Source organism: Lagenorhynchus albirostris, chromosome 7, assembly GCF_949774975.1.
Source record: "Lagenorhynchus albirostris chromosome 7, mLagAlb1.1, whole genome shotgun sequence".
Taxonomy (NCBI): Eukaryota; Metazoa; Chordata; class Mammalia; order Artiodactyla; family Delphinidae; genus Lagenorhynchus; species Lagenorhynchus albirostris.
The window spans coordinates 49081238-49104443 of NC_083101.1; the positions used below are offsets into that span (position 1 = coordinate 49081238).

Below are 23206 nucleotides of genomic sequence, written 5' to 3' on the forward strand. Positions count from 1 at the left end.
GTTGTTAAAAAATTTAAAGTTCACTATTATAAATAGCAGTTAGATCTGTAATTGGGTCCTACAAGCAGTATTAATATGGCAACTTGGTATTAAGGAAAAATCTTTTCTAGAGGAGACTTCTTCCCTGTTTCTCCCTTTGATAAAAGCAATGAAGGTGGTTTGGAGTCTTAGAGATTACTTGTAAGGAGAAGAAAACTCCAAGCAGCATTAGCAGAATATAGGAACTTAGAGTTTATGTAGCTGTACTAGACAGGAAAATGAAATCCTATTAAGGGGTGGTCATTCACATGAGATAATCTTAAATGGAAACTTTAAGGGGAGGGCTTACCAAAGCAGTTACATATCCTAGCCTACCATCCTAAAGTATAATTTGTCTGAAAAACATAATACAAGAATTTAAATGACTAAACCGTTAATGTTTGAACAAATGTTTGTCAAGCAAGGCAGAATCACATAAGAGAGCCACGTGTCTCTTCAGGTTTTAACTTAACTACCCTACATGTATTAAGTTATTTATTTACTTTAGGTCAGCGGTCCCCAACCTTTTTGGCACCAGCGATCAGTTTCGTGGAAGATAATTTTTCACAGACCTGGGCTGGGTGGGTGGGGGGGATGATTCAGGCAGTAATGCAAGCGATGGGGAGAAATGGGGAGCGGCAGATGAAGCTTCGCTCGGTTGCCCACCGCTCACCTCCTACTGTGTGTGCGGCCTGGGGGTCGGGGGACCCCTGCTCTAGGTAACTCCACACCACTCCTGTCGTCAAGTATTAGTCAACATTCACTGTCCTATGTCATATTAAAAATGGAAAATACCAAGATAATTTCTGTATGGTTAAAAACAATGGCATGTTTCTTTAAATTACAAGTTTTCCTTGACTTTAAGCTAAGAAGTTTTAACAAAACTACATTTTTGGTACTGATTCAGTACTTTCTTACCCGTTCAATTCTTTCTCTGGTTCTTTCAGTTCCTACAGGAACTTCATGAATGTGATACTGGCAGCAGAGGTAACTCATGACAGGATCAGGTGCATCAAATAACTCTCGCAAATAAGAGAAAAATCCATATTGTCTGAAAGGAAAAGCAACATTAGGTTTTTCTTCTTAAAATATCATTTAAAAAAAAATCCTAGTTGACATGTGGTGACTAAACAATAAATAAAAAATAAATTAACAATGGTACAGAAAGTATTTTCTTTGTATAGTTTAGTCACTTAATATTAAGTGATTAATATTCAGATTTATTTCCTTGTCAGAAAAGTTTAATATTTATAATTACAAACCATTAATCTCTTCTTTTGTTGCTTCTACCATTGCTTTTATACAGAATTAAGACTTTATTTACTTATAGCTGTTTTATAATTGCAGTTTTTCCATTTGATCCTTCTGGAAATTATTTTTATATTATGAAGTGATGATTTACCCTTTTATTTTCCCAATAACTAACCAACTAACTATTTTAGTAGCTTTTACTAAGTAGTCCAATATTATTCCACTGATTTAAAAAATCACCATCATATACTAATTGATACCATGGTCTGTTCCTGGGCCTAGATTTTTCCTTATTTTAGACTTAGGAAGAGATCCTAAAAGGGAATAATACAGCCTATAAGAAACATATTTACGTGACAAAGAAATAATTAAAATATATTTGAGAGAAATGATTATTCAATATTCAAAGTAACAGCTTAGTTCTAATAATATTTTCAAGACTTACTTAAGTTCATTCAATGGTCGTGAAGGTGCTTTGTCTGCATATGAACTCTTAGGAGCAATAACAGCATTCACTCTTAATTTTTTATGGTCACGAACCTTAATATAAGGAAAAGAAAATATTACCTTAATTACCATATACTCAATCAAAAGAATTTTTAAAGTTATGGTATTCTTACTGGCATTCATGGGATGATCAGAAATTTGAACACTGACTAGCTATTTAATGGTACTTATAAGAAAATTTTTTAGTGTGATGATATTGTAGCTATGTGTTTTCACAAAGAGTACATTTCTTTATTTCCACCGATAAATTCTATCAAACAGATAAGGAAGCAGTAATACCAAAAACCTTTTCAGAACAAGAAGGAAGGGACAAGTCATTTTATGATTCCAGTATAATCCTGACAAAAGTATTACAATATCCCTCATGAACACATATACAAAAATCCTTAACAAAATATTAGTAAACAGAATCCAGCAATATACATGACCAAGTAGAATTTATCCCAGGGATGTGAGATTGGTTGATTTTGAATGCTACATCAATCCAAGTTATTGTATTATCAGAATAAAGTACAAAAGCCATATGATTTTCAGCAAACTAGGAATAGAAAGAAATTTCCTCCAGCTGGTAAAGGGCATCTATGATAAGTATACAGCAGACATAATACTTAATTGTGGAATATTGAGTGCTTTCCCCCTAAGTCTGGGAATAAGCAGGGGTATCAAATCACACCACTTCTTTTCAACATTGTCCTAGAGGTACTAGACAATGATGTGAAGCACAATAAAGAGGTAAAAGATTAAAAAGGAACAAGTAAAAAGATCTATTTGCAAGGGTATGATTTTCTACACAGAAAGTCCTGTGGAATCTATAAAGCAACTACTAGAATTCAGGAAGTGAATTCAATAGTGTCACAAGATACAGATCAAATGAAAAAATATCAAATTATATCTATGTACTAGCAGTTAACAGCTGAAAAATGAATTTGAGAAATCCATTTCTAAGAGTGTCAAAAATCCATAAAATACTTAGGAACACATTTAACAAAAGATGTGCAAGACATAAACACAAAAAAATAGAACACTGCTGAGAGACAAGATGGGATGGTGGAATGGAGGAATTTCATGGTGGCACAGATTAGCAATGTTCAAACTACTTTCACAGCCTAGAATGCTGTGAATACTTTCACAGCACTCTACACTTGAACAAATTAGTAAATAAATTGATGATAAGGGGGAGAAGGAGGTGTTTTTCACTGCTACAGTAGGAAATTACAGATATGCAAAGGAGAAAGAGTAGAAGGTACCCTGTTGTGTTTGACTGTTAATTGGAAGCATCAGTGTGAATTCATGGTGCCCTTATGCACTCTTGTTCTCCAGATAAATATAGAAGTAAGGGTTTGCATGCAAGGGCTAAGAAGCAATGAGACACTAGCAGCAATGCACACATCTAACACACAGATCTTGGTTTCTAAAAACTAGGGTTCTTTGGGGAAAAGGCTGATTGTAAGGCCCAGACACAGCAAGGTAAAGGTATAAGTGAACACCTTGCTCTCCCCAAAAGTAAGTACTGCTCAAAATATGTTGGTAAGGGCTCCCCTGGTGGCGCAGTGGTTGAGTCTGCCTTCTGATGCAGGGAACACGGGTTCGTGCCCCGGTCCGGGAAGATCCCACATGCAGCAGAGCGGCTAGGCCCATGAGCCATGGCCGCTGAGCCTGTGTGTCCGGAGCCTGTGCTCTGCAATGGGAGAGGCCACAACAGTGAGAGGCCCGTGTACCGCAAAAAAAAAAAAAAAAAAAAAAAAAAAATGTTGGTAAAATAACATACAGCGGTCAAGCTGAAGGTCTCACTGGCCAAACGTGGGACAATTTGAACATTAAAATAAATAATGATAGTAATGGATTAAAATCCATAAAACAAAATTCTATGAGTTTTATATGATATAATGACTAAATAAATGGAGAAGAGCTCTTCCTTATAGAATACCAACTAATAAATATAGAAAGAATGATGAGAATCATTAATGGTTCTTAAACCTACTGGGCAGTTACATGAGCAACAGGATATTTTTAAAGGCTCAAAGTATTTCCTCACACATAATTACAAACAGAAAAATAGTTTTACTGTAATGCTTGTTTTGAGGACAAATTTATTCCTCACACATAATTACAAACAGAAAAATAGTTTTACTGTAATGCTTGTTTTGAGGACAAATTTATTCCAAGCAATTTATATATTAGGGGACAACTTAAACATTATGTGATTCTCACATTTGCTTAGGTACAATTATATCCATAACAAATATAAGCTTTTCTCTAGGTGAATGCAAAAAATTGCACCCAACTGAATGGAGCTGTGTAGGAATAGACGTAATTTGTGCACAAATACACAGACACACACACATCCCTCTCAAACATCTACCAGCTGCCTGAGTTCACTACATATTATGAGCCACCCCTCAACCACATCTGGTGTTACAACTTTCCATCCAATTTCAGGTAAGTGCTTTATAATTATTTTACCTACTACATAATTCACATACGGAACCCTTCCAATGCCTACTTCCACAAGCCAACTTCAGGTCTTTCAATAAGGCACAGGGTTGTAACATACAGTACAGGGAATATAGTCAATATTTCATACTAATTTTGTACATTGTGTAATCCATAAAACATCAAATTACTATGCTGTACACCTGAAACTTATAAGTCAACCATACTTCAATAAACAAATAAAAAAGAAAAAGCACATTTATTGTATCTGCATATTTCTTAATAATTTAACATATGTAAAGCTGTGCTTCCCCCCCTCCACACCATAGCCCCTGTGGGTTTTTATTATACAATTCTGCAGTACAGTAATTTTTAGGAATTATATATTGCTTATAGCAAAACCATCTGTACTTTGCTATGGAGAAATAATAAAGCAGGAGAAGACAAGATGGAGTAGAAGGATGTGAGCTCACCCCCTCTTACGGAAACACCAAAATCACAACTAACTGCTGAACTACCTCTGACAAAAAAATGCTGGAACCTACCTAAAAAGATACCCTGTATGCAAAGACAAAGAAGAAGCCACAACGAGATGGTAGGAGCAGTGCAATGGTGATAAAATCAAATCCCATACATGCTGGGTGGGCGACCCACAAACTGGAAAATAATTATACTACAGAAGTTCTCCCACAGGAGTGAAAGTTCTGAGCCCCACGTCAGGCTCCCCAGCCTGGGGGTCTGGCAACAGGAGGAGGAGCCCCCAGAGAATGTGGCTTTGAAGGCCAGCGGGATTTGATTGCAGGAATTCCACAGCACTGGGGGAAACAAACTCCATTTTTGGAGGGCACACACAGGGCCTTGCGTGCCCCAGGACCCAGGTAAAAAAGAGATGACCTCATAAGAAACTTACCTGCTAGTATTGGAGGGTCTCCTGCAGAGGTTGGGGGGGGTGTCTGTGGCTCACTGTGCAGACGAGGACACTGGTGATGGTAGTTCTGGGGAGTACTCACTGGCATGAGCCCTCTTGGAGGCTGCCATTTTCTCATCAAGACCTGGCTCCACCCAACAGCCTGTAGGCTCCAGTGCTGGGATGCCTCAGGCCAAACAAACAACAGGGTGCGAACACAGCCCCATCAATCAGCAGACCAGCTGCCTAAAGCCTTCCTGAGTAAACAGCTGCCTGATAAACACACCCCTTGACACAGCCCTGCCCACCAGAGGGGCAAGAGCCAGCTCTACCCACCAGTGGGCAGGTACCAGTCCCTCCCACCAGGAAGCCTGCACAAGCCTCTTAGACAGCCTCATCCCCCAGGGGGCAGACGGCAGAAACAAGAAGAACTATAAGCCTGCAGCCTGCAGAATGGAAACTGTAATCACAGAAAGTTAGGCAAAATGAGACAGCAGAGGAATATGTTCCAGATGAAGGAACAAGATAAAACCCCAGAAGAACAACTAAGTAAAGTAGAGATAGGCAATCTACCTGAAAAAGAATTCAGAATAATGACAATAAAGATGACCCAAGATCTTGGAAAAAGAATGGAGGCACAGATCAAGAAGACACAAGAAATGTTTAACAAAGACCTAGAAGAACTAAACAACAAACAGATGAACAATACAATAACTGAAATGAAAAATACACTAGAAGGAATCAATAGCAGAGTAACTGCGGCAGAACTGGTAAGTGAGCTGGAAGACAGAATGGTGGAAATCACTGCTGTGGAACAGAATAAAGAAAAAAGAATGAAAAGAAATGAGGACAGTCTACGAGACCTCTGGGGCAACATTAAACACACCAACAGTCACATTATAGGGGTCCCAGAAGGAGAAGAGAGATGGAAAGGACCTGAGAAAATATTACAAGAGATAATGGCTGAAAACTTCCCTGATATGTGAAAGGAAACAGTCACCCAAGTCCAGGAAGCACAGAGGAAGCAGAGTCCCAGGCAGGATAAACCCAAGAAGGAACATGCCAAGATACATGGTATCAAAATGACAAAAATTAAAGACAAAAAATATTAAAAGCAGTAAGGGAAAAGTAACAAATAATGTACAAGGGAACTCCCATAAGGTTATCAGCTAACTTCTCAGCAGAAACTCTGCAGGCCAGAAGGCAGTGATGAAAAGGAAGAACCTACAACCAAGGATACTCTACCCAGCAAGGCTCTCATTCAGATTTGACGGAGAAATCAAAAGCTTTCCAGACAAGAAAAAGCTAAGAGAATTCAGCACCACCAGACCAGCTTTGCAACAAATGCTAAAGGAACTTCTCTAGGTGGAAAAGAAAAGGCCACAACTAGAAACAAGAAAATTATGAATGGAAAAGCTCACTGGTAAAGGCAAACATACAGTAAAGGTAGGAAATCATCTGCTAAACAAATGTGATATCAAAACCAGCAATTATGGGCTTCCCTGGTGGTGCAGTGGTTGAGAGTCCGCCTGCCGATGCAGGGGGCATGGGTTCATGCCCTGGTCCGGGAAGATCCCACATGCCGCGGAGTGGCTGGGCCCGTGAGCCGTGGCCGCTGAGCCTGTGCGTCCGGAGCCTGTGCTCCGCGACGGGAGAGGCCACGACAGTGAGAGGCCCGCGTACCGCAAAAAAAAAAAAACCCAAAAAACCAGCCATTATGAGGAGAGCACAAAGGCAGGATATTGGAAATGCATTTTAAATTAAAAGATCAGCAACTGAAAACAATCTTGTTTATATATAGAATGCTATATCAAAACCTCATGGTAACTGCACACTGAAAATCTACAATAGATACACATGCAGAAAAGAATAAGGAATCCAAACACAACACTACAGTTAGTCATCAAATCACAAGAGAAAAAAGAGGAAGGGAAGAAAAAACACCTACAAAAACAAATCCAAAACAATTAACAAAATGGCAATAAGAAGCTACAGTCATCAAAACAGTATGGTACTGGCACAAAAACAGAAATACAGATCAATGGAACAGGATAGAAAGCCCAAAAATAAACTGACACACATATGGTCAATGAATCTACAACAAAGGAGGCAAGACTATACAATGGAGAAAAGACAGTCTCTTCAATAAATGGTGCTGGGAAAACTGGACAGCTACACATGAAAAAATGAAATTAGAACATTCTTTAACAAGATACATATAAATAAACTCAAAATGGATTAAAGACCTAAATATAAGACCAGATACTATAAAACTCTTAGAGGAAAATATAGGCAGATCACTCTTTGATATAAATCGCAGCAATATCTTTTTCAAGCTGTCTCCTAGAGTAATGGAAATAAAAACAAAAATAAGCATGGGACCTAATCAAACCCAAAAGCTTTTGCACAGTAAACGAAACCATAAACAAAATGAAAAGATAACCCACAGAATGGGAGAAAATATTTGCAAACAAAGAGATTAACAAGGGATTAATTTCCAAAATTTACAAACAGCTCATGCGGCTCAATATCAAAAAAACAAACAACCCAATCAAAAAATGGGCAGAAGACCTAAACAGACATTTCTCCAAAGAAGACTTGCATTTAGAAACTAAAATGGACTATCACCTCAAAAAAAAAAAAAAAAAAAAAGGACATCCCTGGTGCCACAGTGGTTAAGAATCCGCCTGCCAATGCAGGGAACCTGGGTTCAAGCCCTGGTGCAGGAAGATCCCACATGCTGTGGAGCAACTAAGCCCATGTGCCACAACTACTGAGCCTGCACTCTAGAGCCCACGAGACACAACTACTGAGCCCACATGCCGTAAGTACTGAAGCCTGCGTGCCTAGAGCCCATGCTCCACAACAAGAGAAGCCATCGCAACGAGAAGCCTGTGCACCGCAACGAAGAGTAGCCCCCGCTTGCCCCAACTAGAGAAAAGCCCACACGCAGCAACAAAGACCCAATGCAGCCAAAAATAAATAAATAAACAAATACATATATTTTAAAAAAAGAAACATCACCTCACACCAGTCAGTATGCCCATCATCAGAAAGTCAACAAACAATAAATGCTGGAGAGGGTGTGGAAAAAAGGGAACCCTTTTGCACTGTTGGTGGGAATGTAAATTGGTACAGCCACTATGGAGAACAGTACGGAGGTTCCTTAAGAAACTAAAATTAGAGCTATCATATGATTCAGCAATCCCACTCCTGGGCATATATCCAGAGGAAACCATGGTTCGAAAGGATACATGCACCCCAATGTTCACTGCAGCACTACTTACAATAGCCAAGACATGGAAGCAACCTAAATGTCCATCAACAGATGAATGGATAAAGAAGATGTGGTACATATATACAATGGAATATTACTCAGCCATTAAAAAGAATGAAATAATGCCATTTGCAGCAACATGGATGGACCTGGAGATTATCATACTAAGTGAAGTCAGTCAGACAGAGAAAGACAAATATCATATGATATGGCTTTATGTGGAATCTAAAAAAAATTGATACATATGAACTTATTTACAAAACAGAAACAGACTTACAGACTTAGAGAACGAATTTATGGTTACCAAGGGGGAAGGGTGGGGGGGGAGGGATAGATTAGCAGTTTGGGATTGACATGTACACACTGCTATATTTAAAATACACAACCAACAAGGACCTACTGTATAGCCCAGGGAACTCTACTCAATACTCTGTGATAACCTAAATGGGAAAAGAATTTGAAAAAGAATAGATACATGTATGTGCATAACCGAATCACTTTTGCAGCATACCTGAAACTAACACAACACTGTTAATCAACTATACTCCAATATAAATTGAAAATTAAAAAAACAAAAAAATCAATAAAGCAAATAGGGCAAAATGTGAATAATTATTGTAAATCTGGGTAAAAGGTATATAGGAGCATATGTATGACTTGCAACTTTTCTATAGGTTTGAAGTTATATCAAAATAAGTTACTAAAAAAAATAGAGTGGAGGTATAATGAAACAATATTGGCCATGAGTCAATGTATCAATGATACTAGTATGCAGAATTCATTTAAGTTTTAAAAATCTATTGTTTTAGTGGCTACACTAAATAAAATTGAATTATACAATGAGAAAGTAATTTCCTTTTCAATTCCCTTTCAATATTTCTAATCATACCAATGAGTAAGTTACATACAGTGTCATCATGTCTTTAACTCCTTATTACCTCCTTTTAAAAAAATAATATCATCTGCTTTCGAGAAGCAACAGTACAGATCTAGGATTTACTAACACTGCCTTTACTGTCTTTACTGTAATGTAAATTATTTGTTTTTCTAATTTGGTAATGACATTATACTTCCTTTCAGAATATTTCATTTCAGTAACAAGAAGTGATTTAAAGAAAAATTTTAAATAATAATATAGTTAGTACCCAGATATGGCAAAAAATTGTGATGGTAGTACACGGTAGTATGCAGAAATGGCAAACACCATGAAGAAGGTTTGTAAGTTACTGAAGGATGGGAAATGGTACTCTAGTAGATATAATTACAGGAGGAGGTTATATACAATATATTTCAAAATTTAAAATATACATACAAAAAGTGATACATGTAAGAGGAAGTTCTAGTCCTAATGATGAGCCCCTATGGAAAGTTGTCACAGTACAAGGAGAAAAAAAAAAAGGTCAAATTTCCAGGAACCTGACATATTATTAATATATGGTTCAAATTCTTAGCACAGGGGAAGAAGCATGAGTTTTTGAGGCAAATCCAGTTACTCAGTGTAGGCTAAGCTGGCCATTTGCAAAATAGAAATCATCTAATTACACCTGACTCCAGACAGACCCTTCACACTGTGTCATGTCTCACAGACTTGTAATCCAAGTAACCTACTTTTTCAGTGACATCAGTTCAAGAACTCACTGTTTAGGCTTAAATAGTTCTAAATAACACAAATGCTTAATTTTTTGGAGACCATTTTATAACTCTGTAGATTCAACTTTTTTATCCAGTCATCTTTTATTCACATTCCCTGTCAACTCCAAACCAGAAGGAGGGCAATACGTAAAAGCCAAAGAAAGTGAAGATTCTTTCCAATCACTTGTGTACCAGAAAAATAGAGGACTACTTAAGCCGATTCATGGTCCTGTCCTCACTTAGACTTACTAGAAAAAGTTTAAACAAAACAAAATCTAAACCTCATCTTTCCAGGGCTTTTTAAAAAGTAGACAGCATATTGCAAAAGGAAAAAGAAATCTTACTGGCAAGGATAGTAACATACATAGCTAACAATATGTATTATACAGATATATAACAATATATAATAAAAACAATAGTACCCAACAAACTGTTCTAAACTTTTTCATTTAATAAATTATTTAATCATCACAACCACCTTTTGAAGTAGATATTATCTCCACTTTATAGTGAAGAAATTAAGACACAGAACATTTAGTCAACTTGCTGAAATCAGCAGTAAAGTCGGAATTCAAAGCCTGGTAGCCTATCTGTAGAGTCTATACTCTTAACTAAGCCATGATGTCTTCCAGTGGCTTATATTCTTGGTCAGTAGTGTTTTTCTAGTCAGATACAGAATTCTCATTCTTTTTAAAGTTTTTTATTTATAATGAGCAACAACATTATATTCCCCTCCAAAGAAAAACGGAGTTCATTCCAATACATTTCCTAAAAGGATGTCCAAGACCAAAGTCTCATCATTATGATGTTTCTCTTAAAACAATGTGACAGAATTACTCTTCATATTAATTCCCAATGGTAATTTCAAAAAATGTTAAAGATGGAATTATGGGCTGTTGTTCCTCTTATAAAACTAATTCAATCCTCAGTGGTATAGACAAAAGAAATTAGCAAATTTGAATAATTTTACACAAGAGTTACTGATGGTAAAATAGGTCATTATCATTTTTTGCTCTAGGTTGAGGTTGAAAACTCAAGCACTGGAAGCTAAGTGTGAAGTGAATTAAAATATTACAGTACTTGCCTCTTTGAGGAAAACCTCCATATCTTCTTGACTTTCAAACACAAAAGCTCTCAAGTCATTTGATGGAATATGATTTTCAATATATTTGGCATTTTTGTTATCTTTCATATTGATCTAAACAAAACAAAAAGAAAATAAAAGTTGATTTTCATGAAACCCAAACTGACTACTAGAACATAATTATACTTAACTTAGATTTATTTAATTAGGTTAAATAAATCCTCGAGAAAAAAGTAGACCAAAAAAGAACAGTTTGGTATTGAAGAGTCAACATTTTTAAACATCTATTTAATTTACTGTCCAAGACATAGTAAAACAAAAGCCAAGACTTTAACAGCACCTAATGCATATTGATTTTGATACCATCTAAGAAATAAAAAGTTCCCTTCTGGCCAACTCACTGAAAACATTTGAAATAGGGTTAGATTGTAACCTGAGTATAAACATTTCTCATCTGTCCCCAAACTTTTAATATTTTTCTTCTTAATCTTTAAGAGGAATTCATGCTATCCATGGCAAAAACTAATTAGTATAAAAATACAAAGGCCTAAATAAAACTTTATGAAACTAATGAAAAAACTTGCTATGGATTAATTATAACTATTGGTGCTTTCAAGAGAAACCCTGGGTTTGTACTACTAGAGCATAAACTTAATTACTTACTCAAAAAATACTAACTAGTTAGACATTTTTGCACTTGAGGCTCAGTGCTATGGAAGATACTAAGATAGTTCAAGATCTAGGGCTCTGGGATCAGACAGATGTCACTTCCATTCCTATGTATGACCTTAATCAAGTACCACCTAAATCTCTGAAAGCTTTAGTTACTTCATCCTAAAATGGGTAGAGTAAAACAGTCTATATCTCAAGGGACTAAATGTGGATTAAAAGAAATAATACAACAAAAAAAATTAGTAGACTGCTTGTCACATAAATGTTGGTATTATTTTAAATTACAGAATATTGATCAGTATAGAAAGATGGGAAAACTAAAAAACAAGCAAACAAATGAAAAAATCAAAGCCATATAAAATACCATCACCCAGACATAAACACTACAAACATTAGATGTCTACTGTTTCACTTTTTTTTTCTGCGTTACGCGGGCCTCTCACTGTTGTGGCCTCTCCCGTTGCAGAGCACAGGCTCCCGACGTGCAGGCTCAGCGGCCATGGCTCACGGGCCCAGCCACTCCACGGCATGTGGGATCCTCCCGGACTGGGGCACGAACCCGTGTCCCCTGCATCGGCAGGCAGACTCTCAACCACTGCGCCACCAGGGAAGCCCCTGTTTCACAATTTTTTTGGTACCAAGTTATTGGGTTGGCCAGAAGGTTCATTTGGTTTTTCCAAAAGATGGCTCTAGTGCTTAGTTGTCTTTAACTTCATTCAAAACAACTTTGTTAGACTATATTGTGACAGCTGTCATATCAGCGTGTATTTAAAAAAAAAATCAAAATTGGTGAATTTTTGTGTAGCCATTTTAATATTGAAGATGGAAGAAAAAAGCAACATTTTCAGCATATTATTCTTTATTATTTTAAGAAAGGTAAAAACGCAACTGAAATGCAAAAAAAAAGATTTGTGCAGCATATGGAGAAGGTGCTATGACTGACTGAATGTGTCAAAAGTGGTGTGCGAAGTTTCGTGCTGGAGATTTCTCGCTGGACAATGCTCCACAGTCGGGTAGACCAGTTGAAGTTGACAGCTATCAAATCGAGACATTAATCGAGAACAACTGACTTTATACCAAGCAGGAGATAGCCGACATACTCGTAGTATCCAAATCAAGTGTTGAAAATCATTTGCATCAGCTTGGTTATGTTCATCGCTTTGATGTTTGGGTTCCACATAAGTTAAGTGAAAAAAACCTTCTTGACCGTATTTCTGCATGTGATTCTCTACTTAAACGTGATGAAAACGTTCTCTTTTTAAAAAAATTGTGATGGGCCATGAAAAGTGGATACTGTACAATAATGTGGAACAGGAGAGACTGTGGGGCAAGTGAAATGAACCACCACCAACCACACGAAAGGCTGGTCTTCATCCAAAGAAGGTGATGTTGTGTATATGGTGGGATTGGAAGGGAGTCCTCTATTATGAGCTCCTTCTGGAAAACCACACGATTAATTCCAACAAATACTGCCCCGAATTCAACCAACTGAAAGCGGCACTTGGCGAAAAGCGTCCGGAGTTAGTCAACAGAAAATGCATAATCTTCCATCAGGATAATGCAAGATGGCATGTTTCTTTGATGACCAGGCAAAAATGCTTATTGCTTGTCTGGGAAGTTCTGATTCATCTGCCATATTCACCAGACATTGCACCTTTGGATTTCCATTTATTTCAGTCTTTACAAAATTCTCTTAATGGAAAAATTTTCAATTCCCTGGGAGACTGTAAAAGGCACCTAGAACAGTTCTTTGCTCAAAAAGAAAGTTTTGGGAAGACAGAATTATGAAGTCGCCTGAAAAATGATAAAAGGTAGTGGAACAAAAGGGTCAATACGTTGTTCAATAATGTTATTGGTGAAAATGAAAAATGTGTTTTTACTTAAAACCCAAAGGAACTTTTTGGCCAACTCAGTACTTTGTTGTAAGGAATGGTACAAATGAAAAAAAAAATAAGGTGGGTGTTTGCTACAACTTACAGAAAGGGTAAAGTAATCCCAATATCACCATAGGAAGTCTTCTTTTTTTATAGTTATGGATAAGCCAGCATAGGACTTAGCTCTCATTATCACTCTCCCCCAGGGTGCATTTATCAGAGACATTCTGCCATATCAGATTCTGGGGCCCATATCTTGTATAAGTTGGTTACACAGTCATCTATTTTTTTGATGAATTTCACCTGCTCGTTTAGGTAATGAGTCTCAGAGAAGTCACACAAGTAGGGGTCATTTTTGTCATTGGTCAGTTTGTGCATTCCCAGTAGTGACTGATTCACAATTTTTTCCAAGTGTAATACACACTCCATTGCATTCATTGTCTGGTTTCCTGATATCCTGAAGGAAGATTTGGCCCCTTGTTGGTTCTGAACCTTCATCAGCTTCTTAGCGAGCTCCTTCTCCTCATGAGATTGGTGAAGAAAATATCTGGCAAAGTTCTTCAGAGCCACATCTTTACAAAGTAGTAAGACATGGACAGGTAGACATAGGAGGTGTAGCTTTCCAAGATGTTCTGGTGGTTGATGGCAGACTCCTGTTTCACAATTTTTAAAAATGAAATCTTTCTATATACCCTATCCTGTAATCTGTTTTATAAGTCATTAACATATCATAAATGTCCCTTTATATTAGTAAATAGAGACCTATGGCAACATTTTAAAGGCCTATGGAGGTGGTACAATTCATTTCAACTAGATTTTGAAGGGTTAGGTAAGTGTATGGGCAGGATACAGTTGGAAGAAGGTGGTAGTAAAAGTAAAAGGTTGTTCCAGGAAGGGTAAGATAACAGAATATCTCCCTTTATCTCAGACTCAAATGTAATTTAAAAAGTAAATATATGCCAGCTAGTAATCTGACTTGGTGATAGGCTACTATCAGGAAATCAAGTGACAAGAGGATGACAAATCTAATAAAGTCCAGAGGTATTGTTTTGAGGTTGGCATTTTAATAAGAATCTGTTGAAAATTACACTTGCATTCTAATTTATAATACCAAGGGTCACAGTATTTCTTCTTGTGTTTTCTTTCAATCCTTACTGGATTAATCAAAACAGTAATGTCTGCATCCAAAATAGGTATTCCCTTCTTGATCGAGCAAAAATATTCTAATGATTCATACCTGAGCAAGAAGAGAATACAGTATTATGCACACTAATTTTGCTAATATAATGCAAACTATATGAAATGACTTTGAATAAAGCATAATATAAACAGGAGTTACAGAATATAGAACTTTTCATGAATCCTACAAGGATCTACAGTGAATTCTTTCCAAAAAAAAAAATCATCTAGCAAAAATAATCCTTTTATCATTTTGAAGTTTTAAGTGGTGTGTGTGTGTGTGTGTGTGTGTGTGTGTGTGTATAAAACATGTCATTAGCAAAGAATGTGGGTTTTACTTTTTCATTCCTTCTCATGGCCCAACTTACCATTTAAAATACTTTAGATGGAAATTTTCCTAGTAAATCCACACCCACATTTCATTAAATGATTTACTAAATACAGCTTGCCCTATTCTTGGTGACTCATGATCATCAATAAGACTTATCAAATGTTTATAAGGTCAATAAATTGTTGGTTTCATTCTCAGAATCCTCAGAATGCTTTATTTTTGTAGCAGATGATTTTGTTGTCTATCCTGTCAGGTGTTCCATATCAACTGTATTTATTTATAGCAGTTTTCTACCCCTTTGGCAGCATTTAATATATTGCCTCTTATAACCGAAGAATAGCAATTGCCAGAAGGAAACCAGCTAACCAAGTTTACACATGATTCTTGGTCAATAAGTTGCCAGTTTCATACTTCTATCAAGAAAAAGTTCATAGGTTTATTATCAAGGAATCTTTAAAAAGCTCATGTATGGATTCAGCAGCATACCAGATGCCACAAGTCTACTAATGGAAAAGCAAGGTGTTAACAAGACTAAGAATTCTTAAAACAACAAAACCTACAATGATTACAATAATAAAAATAACAGATACTACTAAGATGAACAAATTTCTTACCGTGAGCATTATGGGTTCACAGACTCTTTGCTTAAATTTGTCTCTGTTATTTCTCAGCCATAAAACAGCATCATATGTATCACGGTATCTCTGTCTCAGCTTATCTTCCTTTTGATTCATAAGGTTGTCAAAACGCACAATATGATCATCCACACCTAAAATTGGAAAATAAAGCATTATTCCTCTGAAAACTTTAATTAGCGAAATAATCTATTAATAACATAAAAGAGTATCTTAGATCTAAAGGTTATAAACACCACTCAGCAAGTACCCAACACAGTGAAAAAGACCCACCCTGGACAAATCATTCTTAAGTTTCTAAACACCTGGGATAAAAGATGATCTTTAAACTACCAAAAATAAATAGGTCACATACAAAATAATGAGAAAACACTAGATTTCCTATCAAAAGACAATGGCAACAGGCCTTCAGGATTCTGAAAGAAAAATTATTTTCAAGCTAGATTTTTATAACACCAAAATAAAAAAGGGGATAATGAAGTAAAGATTTTTCAGGGATGCAAAGACTCAAATTAATTCCCAAATATCTCTTCTTAGCAGGTTATGTGAAGATGTACTCTTACAAAACAAGGGAGTAATTTAAGAAAAATGAAGACACAGAATTCAGGAATAGCTTTTTATTCAACACAGAAAAGGTGTGAGAGAAGTCCTAGGTAACAGCCGTAAGGAGACCTTGAGAACAATCAGTTTAGATGGGAGGAGGATGGAAGGTCTCAGAACTCAAGAGAATGCCTGATAATTTTTTTCCCAATTTAAGGAAATGCTAAAGTAAATGGTGTTTCTAACAAATGGTAAATTAAAATCCTAAAAAAAAATTATCAATGAACAGAAATTAGATCATAGTGCACTACTTGGCTCTGCTGTGAGCAAGTTTTCTTGTTGTAATAATATAAATAATACTTAATATTTCTAGCTAGTAGAATCAACCCATAAACAGACCATATAAAACTTAATTATGGTTCTCAATAAAGTATGTTTTCAGCCTTTAAACTATAAAAACCAGAGTACATATTAAAGAATTAAAGGGAGGAAAGTAAAAAGAAAGGCTAGGAGTATCAGTATTTTTAGCTTATAAATGTGCATTCAAGCATTATCAACAAATATTAAATGACAAAAAAAAGAATATTATTGGTAATAAACATCAATAAATGTTAATGATTACTAATATTAATATAATAATCCCATTTGGGGAATTACAATAATAGGTAGGGGAGGTGTCATGAGTTGAAATCCACATCTGAAGCAACAAAATATTAAAAGATGATATCTAAAGTTGATTAACCAAGACATGGTAAAATAAAAATATGATTAAGATATATGAAAGACTATTAGAAAAAGTTACTGAAATAGTTAAGAGTGCTTACTCTTGACAGTGGGTCTGGAAGTTGGAAAGGCACTGGGCCACCCTTCTTGTCTAGTGTTATTACTTTTTTTAAACCATACACCTAGCATTTTGCTAAACATATAAACAAATTTTTTTACTAACTGACCTTAGTCATATATACTGAGCAGACAGAATGTAAGATCTCCTCTAACTGACTAATGCTACAGATCTAGCCACATGGTCTATAGCAAAGAAAAAAAAAGATGAAATTGGACAGGCTTCAAGGAGCAAAGCTAATGGAAGATTATGAAGGCTAGAATGAAGAGCTTAAATTTGACCTGAGAAAAAACAGAAAAGTGAGTGACTGTAAAGAAAATAAAGCAAAGTATTTTTAGAGAATTAAATCAACTGCCAAAATCTGACATAAGACAACGGTCTGCTTGTGGCAAATCATTACACAATAGATATAGGTAATTAAGACACTAAAATGGAAGAACTGAACTGAGCTTCCTCAACAAGCAGACATGAACATTTAGAGACATGATCAGGGGAAGAAGAAAGCCCATTAACAGAGACATATCTCCATTTTATAAACATGTCTTCACTGTAAGTTTAAAAAAACTCAGAATGGGAGAAAATATTTGCAAATGAAGCAACCGACAAAGGATTAATCTCCAAAATTTACAAGCAGCTCATGCAGCTCAATAACAAAAAAACAAACAACCCAATCCAAAAATGGGCAGAAGACCTAAACAGACATTTCTCCAAAGAAGATATACAGACTGCCAACAAACACATGAAAGAATGCTCAACATCATTAATCATTAGAGAAATGAAAATCAAAACTACAATGAGATATCATCTCACACCAGTCAGAATGGCCATCATCAAAAAATCTAGAAACAATAAATGCTGGAGAGGGTGTGGAGAAAAGGGAACACTCTTGCACTGCTGGTGGGAATGTGAATTGGTTCAGCCACTATGGAGAACAGTATGGAGGTTCCTTAAAAAACTACAAATAGAACTACCATATGACCCAGCAATCCCACTACTGGGCATATACCCTGAGAAAACCAAAATTCAGAAAGAGTCATGTACCAAAATGTTCATTGCAGCTCTATTTACAATAGCCCGGAGATGGAAACAACCTAAGTGCCCATCATCGGATGAATGGATAAAGAAGATGTGGCACATATATACAATGGAATATTACTCAGCCATAAAAAGAAACGAAATTGAGCTATTTGTAATGAGGTGGATAGACCTAGAGTCTGTCATACAGAGTGAAGTAAGTCAGAAAGAAAAAGACAAATACCGTATGCTAACACATATATATGGAATTTAAGAAAAAAAAATGTCATGAAGAACCTAGGGGTAAGGCAGGAATAAAGATGCAGACCTCCTAGAGAACGGACTTGAGGTTATGGGGAGGGGGGAGGGTGAGCTGTGACAGGGCGAGAGAGAGTCATGGACATATACACACTAACAAACGTAGTAAGGTAGATAGCTAGTGGGAAGCAGCCGCATGGCACAGGGATATTGGCTCGGTGCTTTGTGACAGCCTGGAGGGGTGGGATAGGGAGGGTGGGAGGGAGGGAGACGCAAGAGGGAAGACGTATGGGAACATATGTTTATGTATGACTGATTCATTTTGTTATAAAGCAGAAACTAACACACCATTGTAAAGCAATTATACCCCAATAAAGATGTTAAAAAAAAACAAAACAAAAAACTTACTCCTCTTCTCCTTCTCTAGAGTTTCCCTCTCTCTACGCTTATCAATTATCTCGCCTTCACATAATGCCTTTTCATCTTGAACTCGTCTCAGATCATTTGTAATGGCATCAATTTGGGGTTGAAGGTTCTCACAGTTTTCTGTGGTCTTCAGTTCATTTTGCAAATCTTCTATCATTTTGCGGGTATTACTTATTCTCCTCTGTCGATCATGCTCTTCATTTTGTTTTACTGTTAAAGCCTGCTGAAGGTCCTCAATCTAATAAAACAAAAGCAGGTTAGCACTGGAGATTGTTTTTTCTCCTGGTTTATTAGGCTTTAGTAAAACAGTTTTAAAAATGCAAACAACCTAAGAACATGGGTTTTTTTCTCACTAAAAGGTATCCTATTAGAATTAAACTGTTACTCCTACCAGACCACCTGTCTCTTTATTTGTTCAGCAATACATTCCAAGTACCTAGGGCAGTGGTTAGCATATAGTTAGCATTCAGTAAATATTTGCTAAATAAACGTAATATTTATAAAGCCAATCAGCAGATTTCTAAATATTTATAGGAAGATTTCACATACTATATATCATAAAACTGAAAACAGTCACATGGTATACCACAGACTTTCAATAAACCAGCAATAGAAATGATGGTGAAGATTATGTCACCCTACTAGTTTAAAACCACAATAAACTATTTTCTTTCCATTAAATTATTTTCTACTAGCACTTCAAATTAGTATTTTTTTTTTTTTTTTTTTTTTTTTTTTTTTTTTTTTTTTTGCGGTACGCGGGCCTCTCACTGTTGTGGCCTCTCCCGTTGCAGAGCACAGGCTCCGGAGGCGCAGGCTCAGCGGCCATGGCTCACGGGCCCAGCCGCTCCGCGGCATGTGGGATCTTCCCGGACCGGGGCACGAACCCGCGTCCCCTGCATCGGCAGGCGAACTCTCAACCACTGCGCCACCAGGGAAGCCCCAAATTAGTATTTTGAGATTTTAATCCTCAATCTGTATGTTTATATTCAGGGTAAGTCATTAAAAAAAACCAGATCATGCAACTTACCAGTGGAATTTTTATCAAAACCATACATGGTCTACCTAAGACAGAGTTATGATTTTCTTCAAGACACAGATGCATACACCCAATGTATTTTTTGCAAAAATAGAATTTTGTGTTAAATTAGATAAGGTTAACATATCATATAATTTGCTTATTAGTTACCTTTCTTTCCAAGTCAAATTTACTCCCTCTTCCTCCCCATTATAAATGTATATTATGACATATTCAATATAGAAAATATGAAAAATATAGAAACTTAAAACAAATAAAAAACACCTAAAATCTTAAGGTCCTTAAACATTTACATTTTAATGCCAGCCTATATCCATCAATAGAGCATATACGTTTTAGCAAATGGCATCACTAAAAATTTATCCAGAGCAGTTTCTCATTACCTCCATGTCCTTGCAAAACAAAAATTTAATACCTGCATAATGTTCTTTTATATAGATATACCACATTCTATCCCATTCCCTACAGTTGGAAATTTGGGTTATAATCAATTTTCTTTTCTAAAAGTTTAGCTTTGACAGTGTCAAGATAATGAACTGAATACATGCCAAAATCTCCTCTCCTATAACAAACATGCAAAAGTGAAAGATAAAATATTATGTTTGAAAGAATTAACACTGTGTGTGTGTGACTGAAAATTAACAATGTTCAATGAGCCCAAAAGAAGGAAGCAGACAAGAAGCCACAGTGTTCAGCCAGGAAACCCATGGAGTCCAAGGCTTTTAGAAGAATAAACTGGCATGCCACGGGAGACAGAGAATTAAGAATCACCAAACACATGAGGAAGTCCAAGTCCATCAAAAAGGGACAAGAAATTTAACAAATATAACCTCTACAATCCCAGAAAAATAGAGACCACCAAGCTACCAAAAATCACTGGGCTGCTGAATAAATTTTATATCAAGAGGTCTTTGTCTGACGTTGACCTGAAAAACTGAAAAGCAGCTTGATGGTCCCATGTCCTAGCTAAATTTTCTGAGTTCTAACTTTAACTCATTTGCCATCTTCATCCAAAAAACTACCATAACTAACTAATTCCATCACACCATGTTTAGCTCAGGCACAGTAAGTCCAAGCCTCCTGGATCATGCATGTTCGCTAGGATACCATCCCCATTACTGCTCTCTATCTTCAATTTCTCTGAATGCTCTCTCTTCTTGTTCTAGCTAAAACTTGGCTATTTCTGGAAGATACTTCTCCCTAGAGACCTTTCAAATGGTGACCTTTTCCTCCCATAATTCTTCAGAGCACTTCAGGACTCAGAAGTGGGGAGGGTGTCCTCATCAATCTCCACTGTACTACTTCCTCCGTTAATTGAGCCCCACTTCAGATCTTTGAAGATCATATGATCAGACTTTAACACCCATTATCTTTGCTATGTTAACTACCCCCCTCAAAGTCTTTCCTCACCCTCTTCATTCATTGATGCCTTTAGCACCTGACTCACTGTCTTTCTCTCCATCATTATGCTGGCCATAATGGAACTCCAACATACATACAGAAAATCAGTCTAACTCTTTGGCCTCTGTGCTCCTTGACTTCTTCAACTGTCTTTTCCTAAACACCACCTCAGCCACCTTCTCCTACAGTTATATTAAATTATATCTATAGTTATATCTCTGACTAGATCATGTAGATCACCAAAAATCATACCACCTCTGAAAACTATTTCCACAATCCTACTCTTTGATCACCATCTCCTTTCCTTACATTTTTACTTACTATGGTCTTCCTACTGCAACTATCCTTTGACTGCACAGGGTCCTGTAATCCACTGACCCTACTATCTTTTCACAATCCACCATCCCCCTCATTCCTTTCCTTAACTGGCTGAGGTTCCACAACTCTAGAATCACTCCCTTGCAAAAGCCTCTTGACCCTCCACCATTCCTATCTCACATTAGCAAGGAAAAAGCTTAGTCCTTATTAAACCTAAATAAATATTTTCTATTTATCTGTATCTAAACAACTAAACTAATTGGAGAAACTCTTGAAAACAGGTCTTACTTCAAATTTATGGCCACAAAACTTAAACAGGCACTCAGAACTCTCAGAAAAACCTACTACATTTTTCTAATAAATGTATGTTCTCATTCTGAGATGAATTCACATCTTTTCCTCCTTCCTCAATCTTATATTGCTAAAGGCTCTCTACTCACCCAGCTAATGACCCTGTCTCATATTTCATTAACAGCAGTGTTAAAGTCAGAGTACTCTGATCAGAGTACTTTTCCTCCTTTCAAAACCTTCAACCTACCTCCATCTGTACTCACTCTGCTTTATCTTATACAATGTAAGGAGAGTTCTTGTACCTACCTAAATCTACCCCTCCAGGGCTACTCCAAGCAGTGTTTCTCAAATTATTTATGGTGAAGAATCATTAAAATAATTCTAAGTAATCACAAGTCAACTTTTATCAATTACAGCTACAAAAAATTGCTAATAATCATTTTGGTCAATTAGCAATAATCAATTGCTAATAAAACAGTTTGGCAATTCCTTCAAAAGTTATATGTACACTTATGATAGTCACTTCTAGGAAATTATCCAAAAGAAATGAGAGCATATGTTATATTACATAAGAACTTGTACAAGAATACTCACAGCATTCTTTGGTAATAGCCCTAAACCAGAAACAACCTAAATGTCCATCAACAGATGAATGGATAAACAAACTATGATCTCAAGAAAGGTGGAAAAAAAAATCAAAGTGAACAAAGATAAAAATACAACGTATCCGAATTTGCAGGACACAGGTAAAGCAGTGATGAGAGGAAAACTTATAGCATTAAGTGCATACACACAAGAAAAGAGGAAAAGTCTCAAATCAATAATCTGAGCAGAACCTGGAAAAAGAGCAAAACAAACCCACATCAAGCAGCAGAAAGGAAGTAATAAAAATATGAATGACTTTAATGAAATCAGAAAAATAACAGAGAAAAGCCAATGAAACAAAGAGCTAGTTCTTTGTAAAAAACAATAAAATTAACACACCTCTAGCAAGAATGATCCCCACCCTCATACCCTACCAAAAAAAAAAAAAAAAGACAAAGTGGACACAAATTACCAACATCAGGAATGAAACAGGGTTAACAGTATCACTACAGAACCTACTGACATCCAAAGGATAATAAGAGAATTTATGCACACATGAATTTAACAATTTAGACAAAATGGACCAATTCCTAAAAAACCCCACTAATTACCACAACTCAACCAATACGAAATAGATTATTTGAATTGCCCTGTAACTATTAAGTAAACTGAATCCATAATTTTAAAACTCCA

The 23206-nt window shown here is 36.4% G+C and overlaps 1 protein-coding gene across 4 annotated transcripts in view; it reads right to left on the reverse strand.

Moving 5' to 3' along the window:
• SMC5 (structural maintenance of chromosomes 5) overlaps positions 1–23206 on the reverse strand; it is a 110405-nt gene that overhangs the window by 26957 nt on the left and 60242 nt on the right. For all 4 annotated transcript variants that reach the window (XM_060154986.1, XM_060154987.1, XM_060154985.1 and 1 more), the window contains 5 exons: positions 18862–19117; positions 15780–15934; positions 11110–11223; positions 1715–1809; positions 937–1069 (listed from right to left, as the gene is read on the reverse strand). In XM_060154986.1, the coding sequence (XP_060010969.1) occupies positions 937–1069; positions 1715–1809; positions 11110–11223; positions 15780–15934; positions 18862–19117 (753 nt within the window). The remainder of the gene's footprint in view (positions 1–936; positions 1070–1714; positions 1810–11109; positions 11224–15779; positions 15935–18861; positions 19118–23206) is intronic.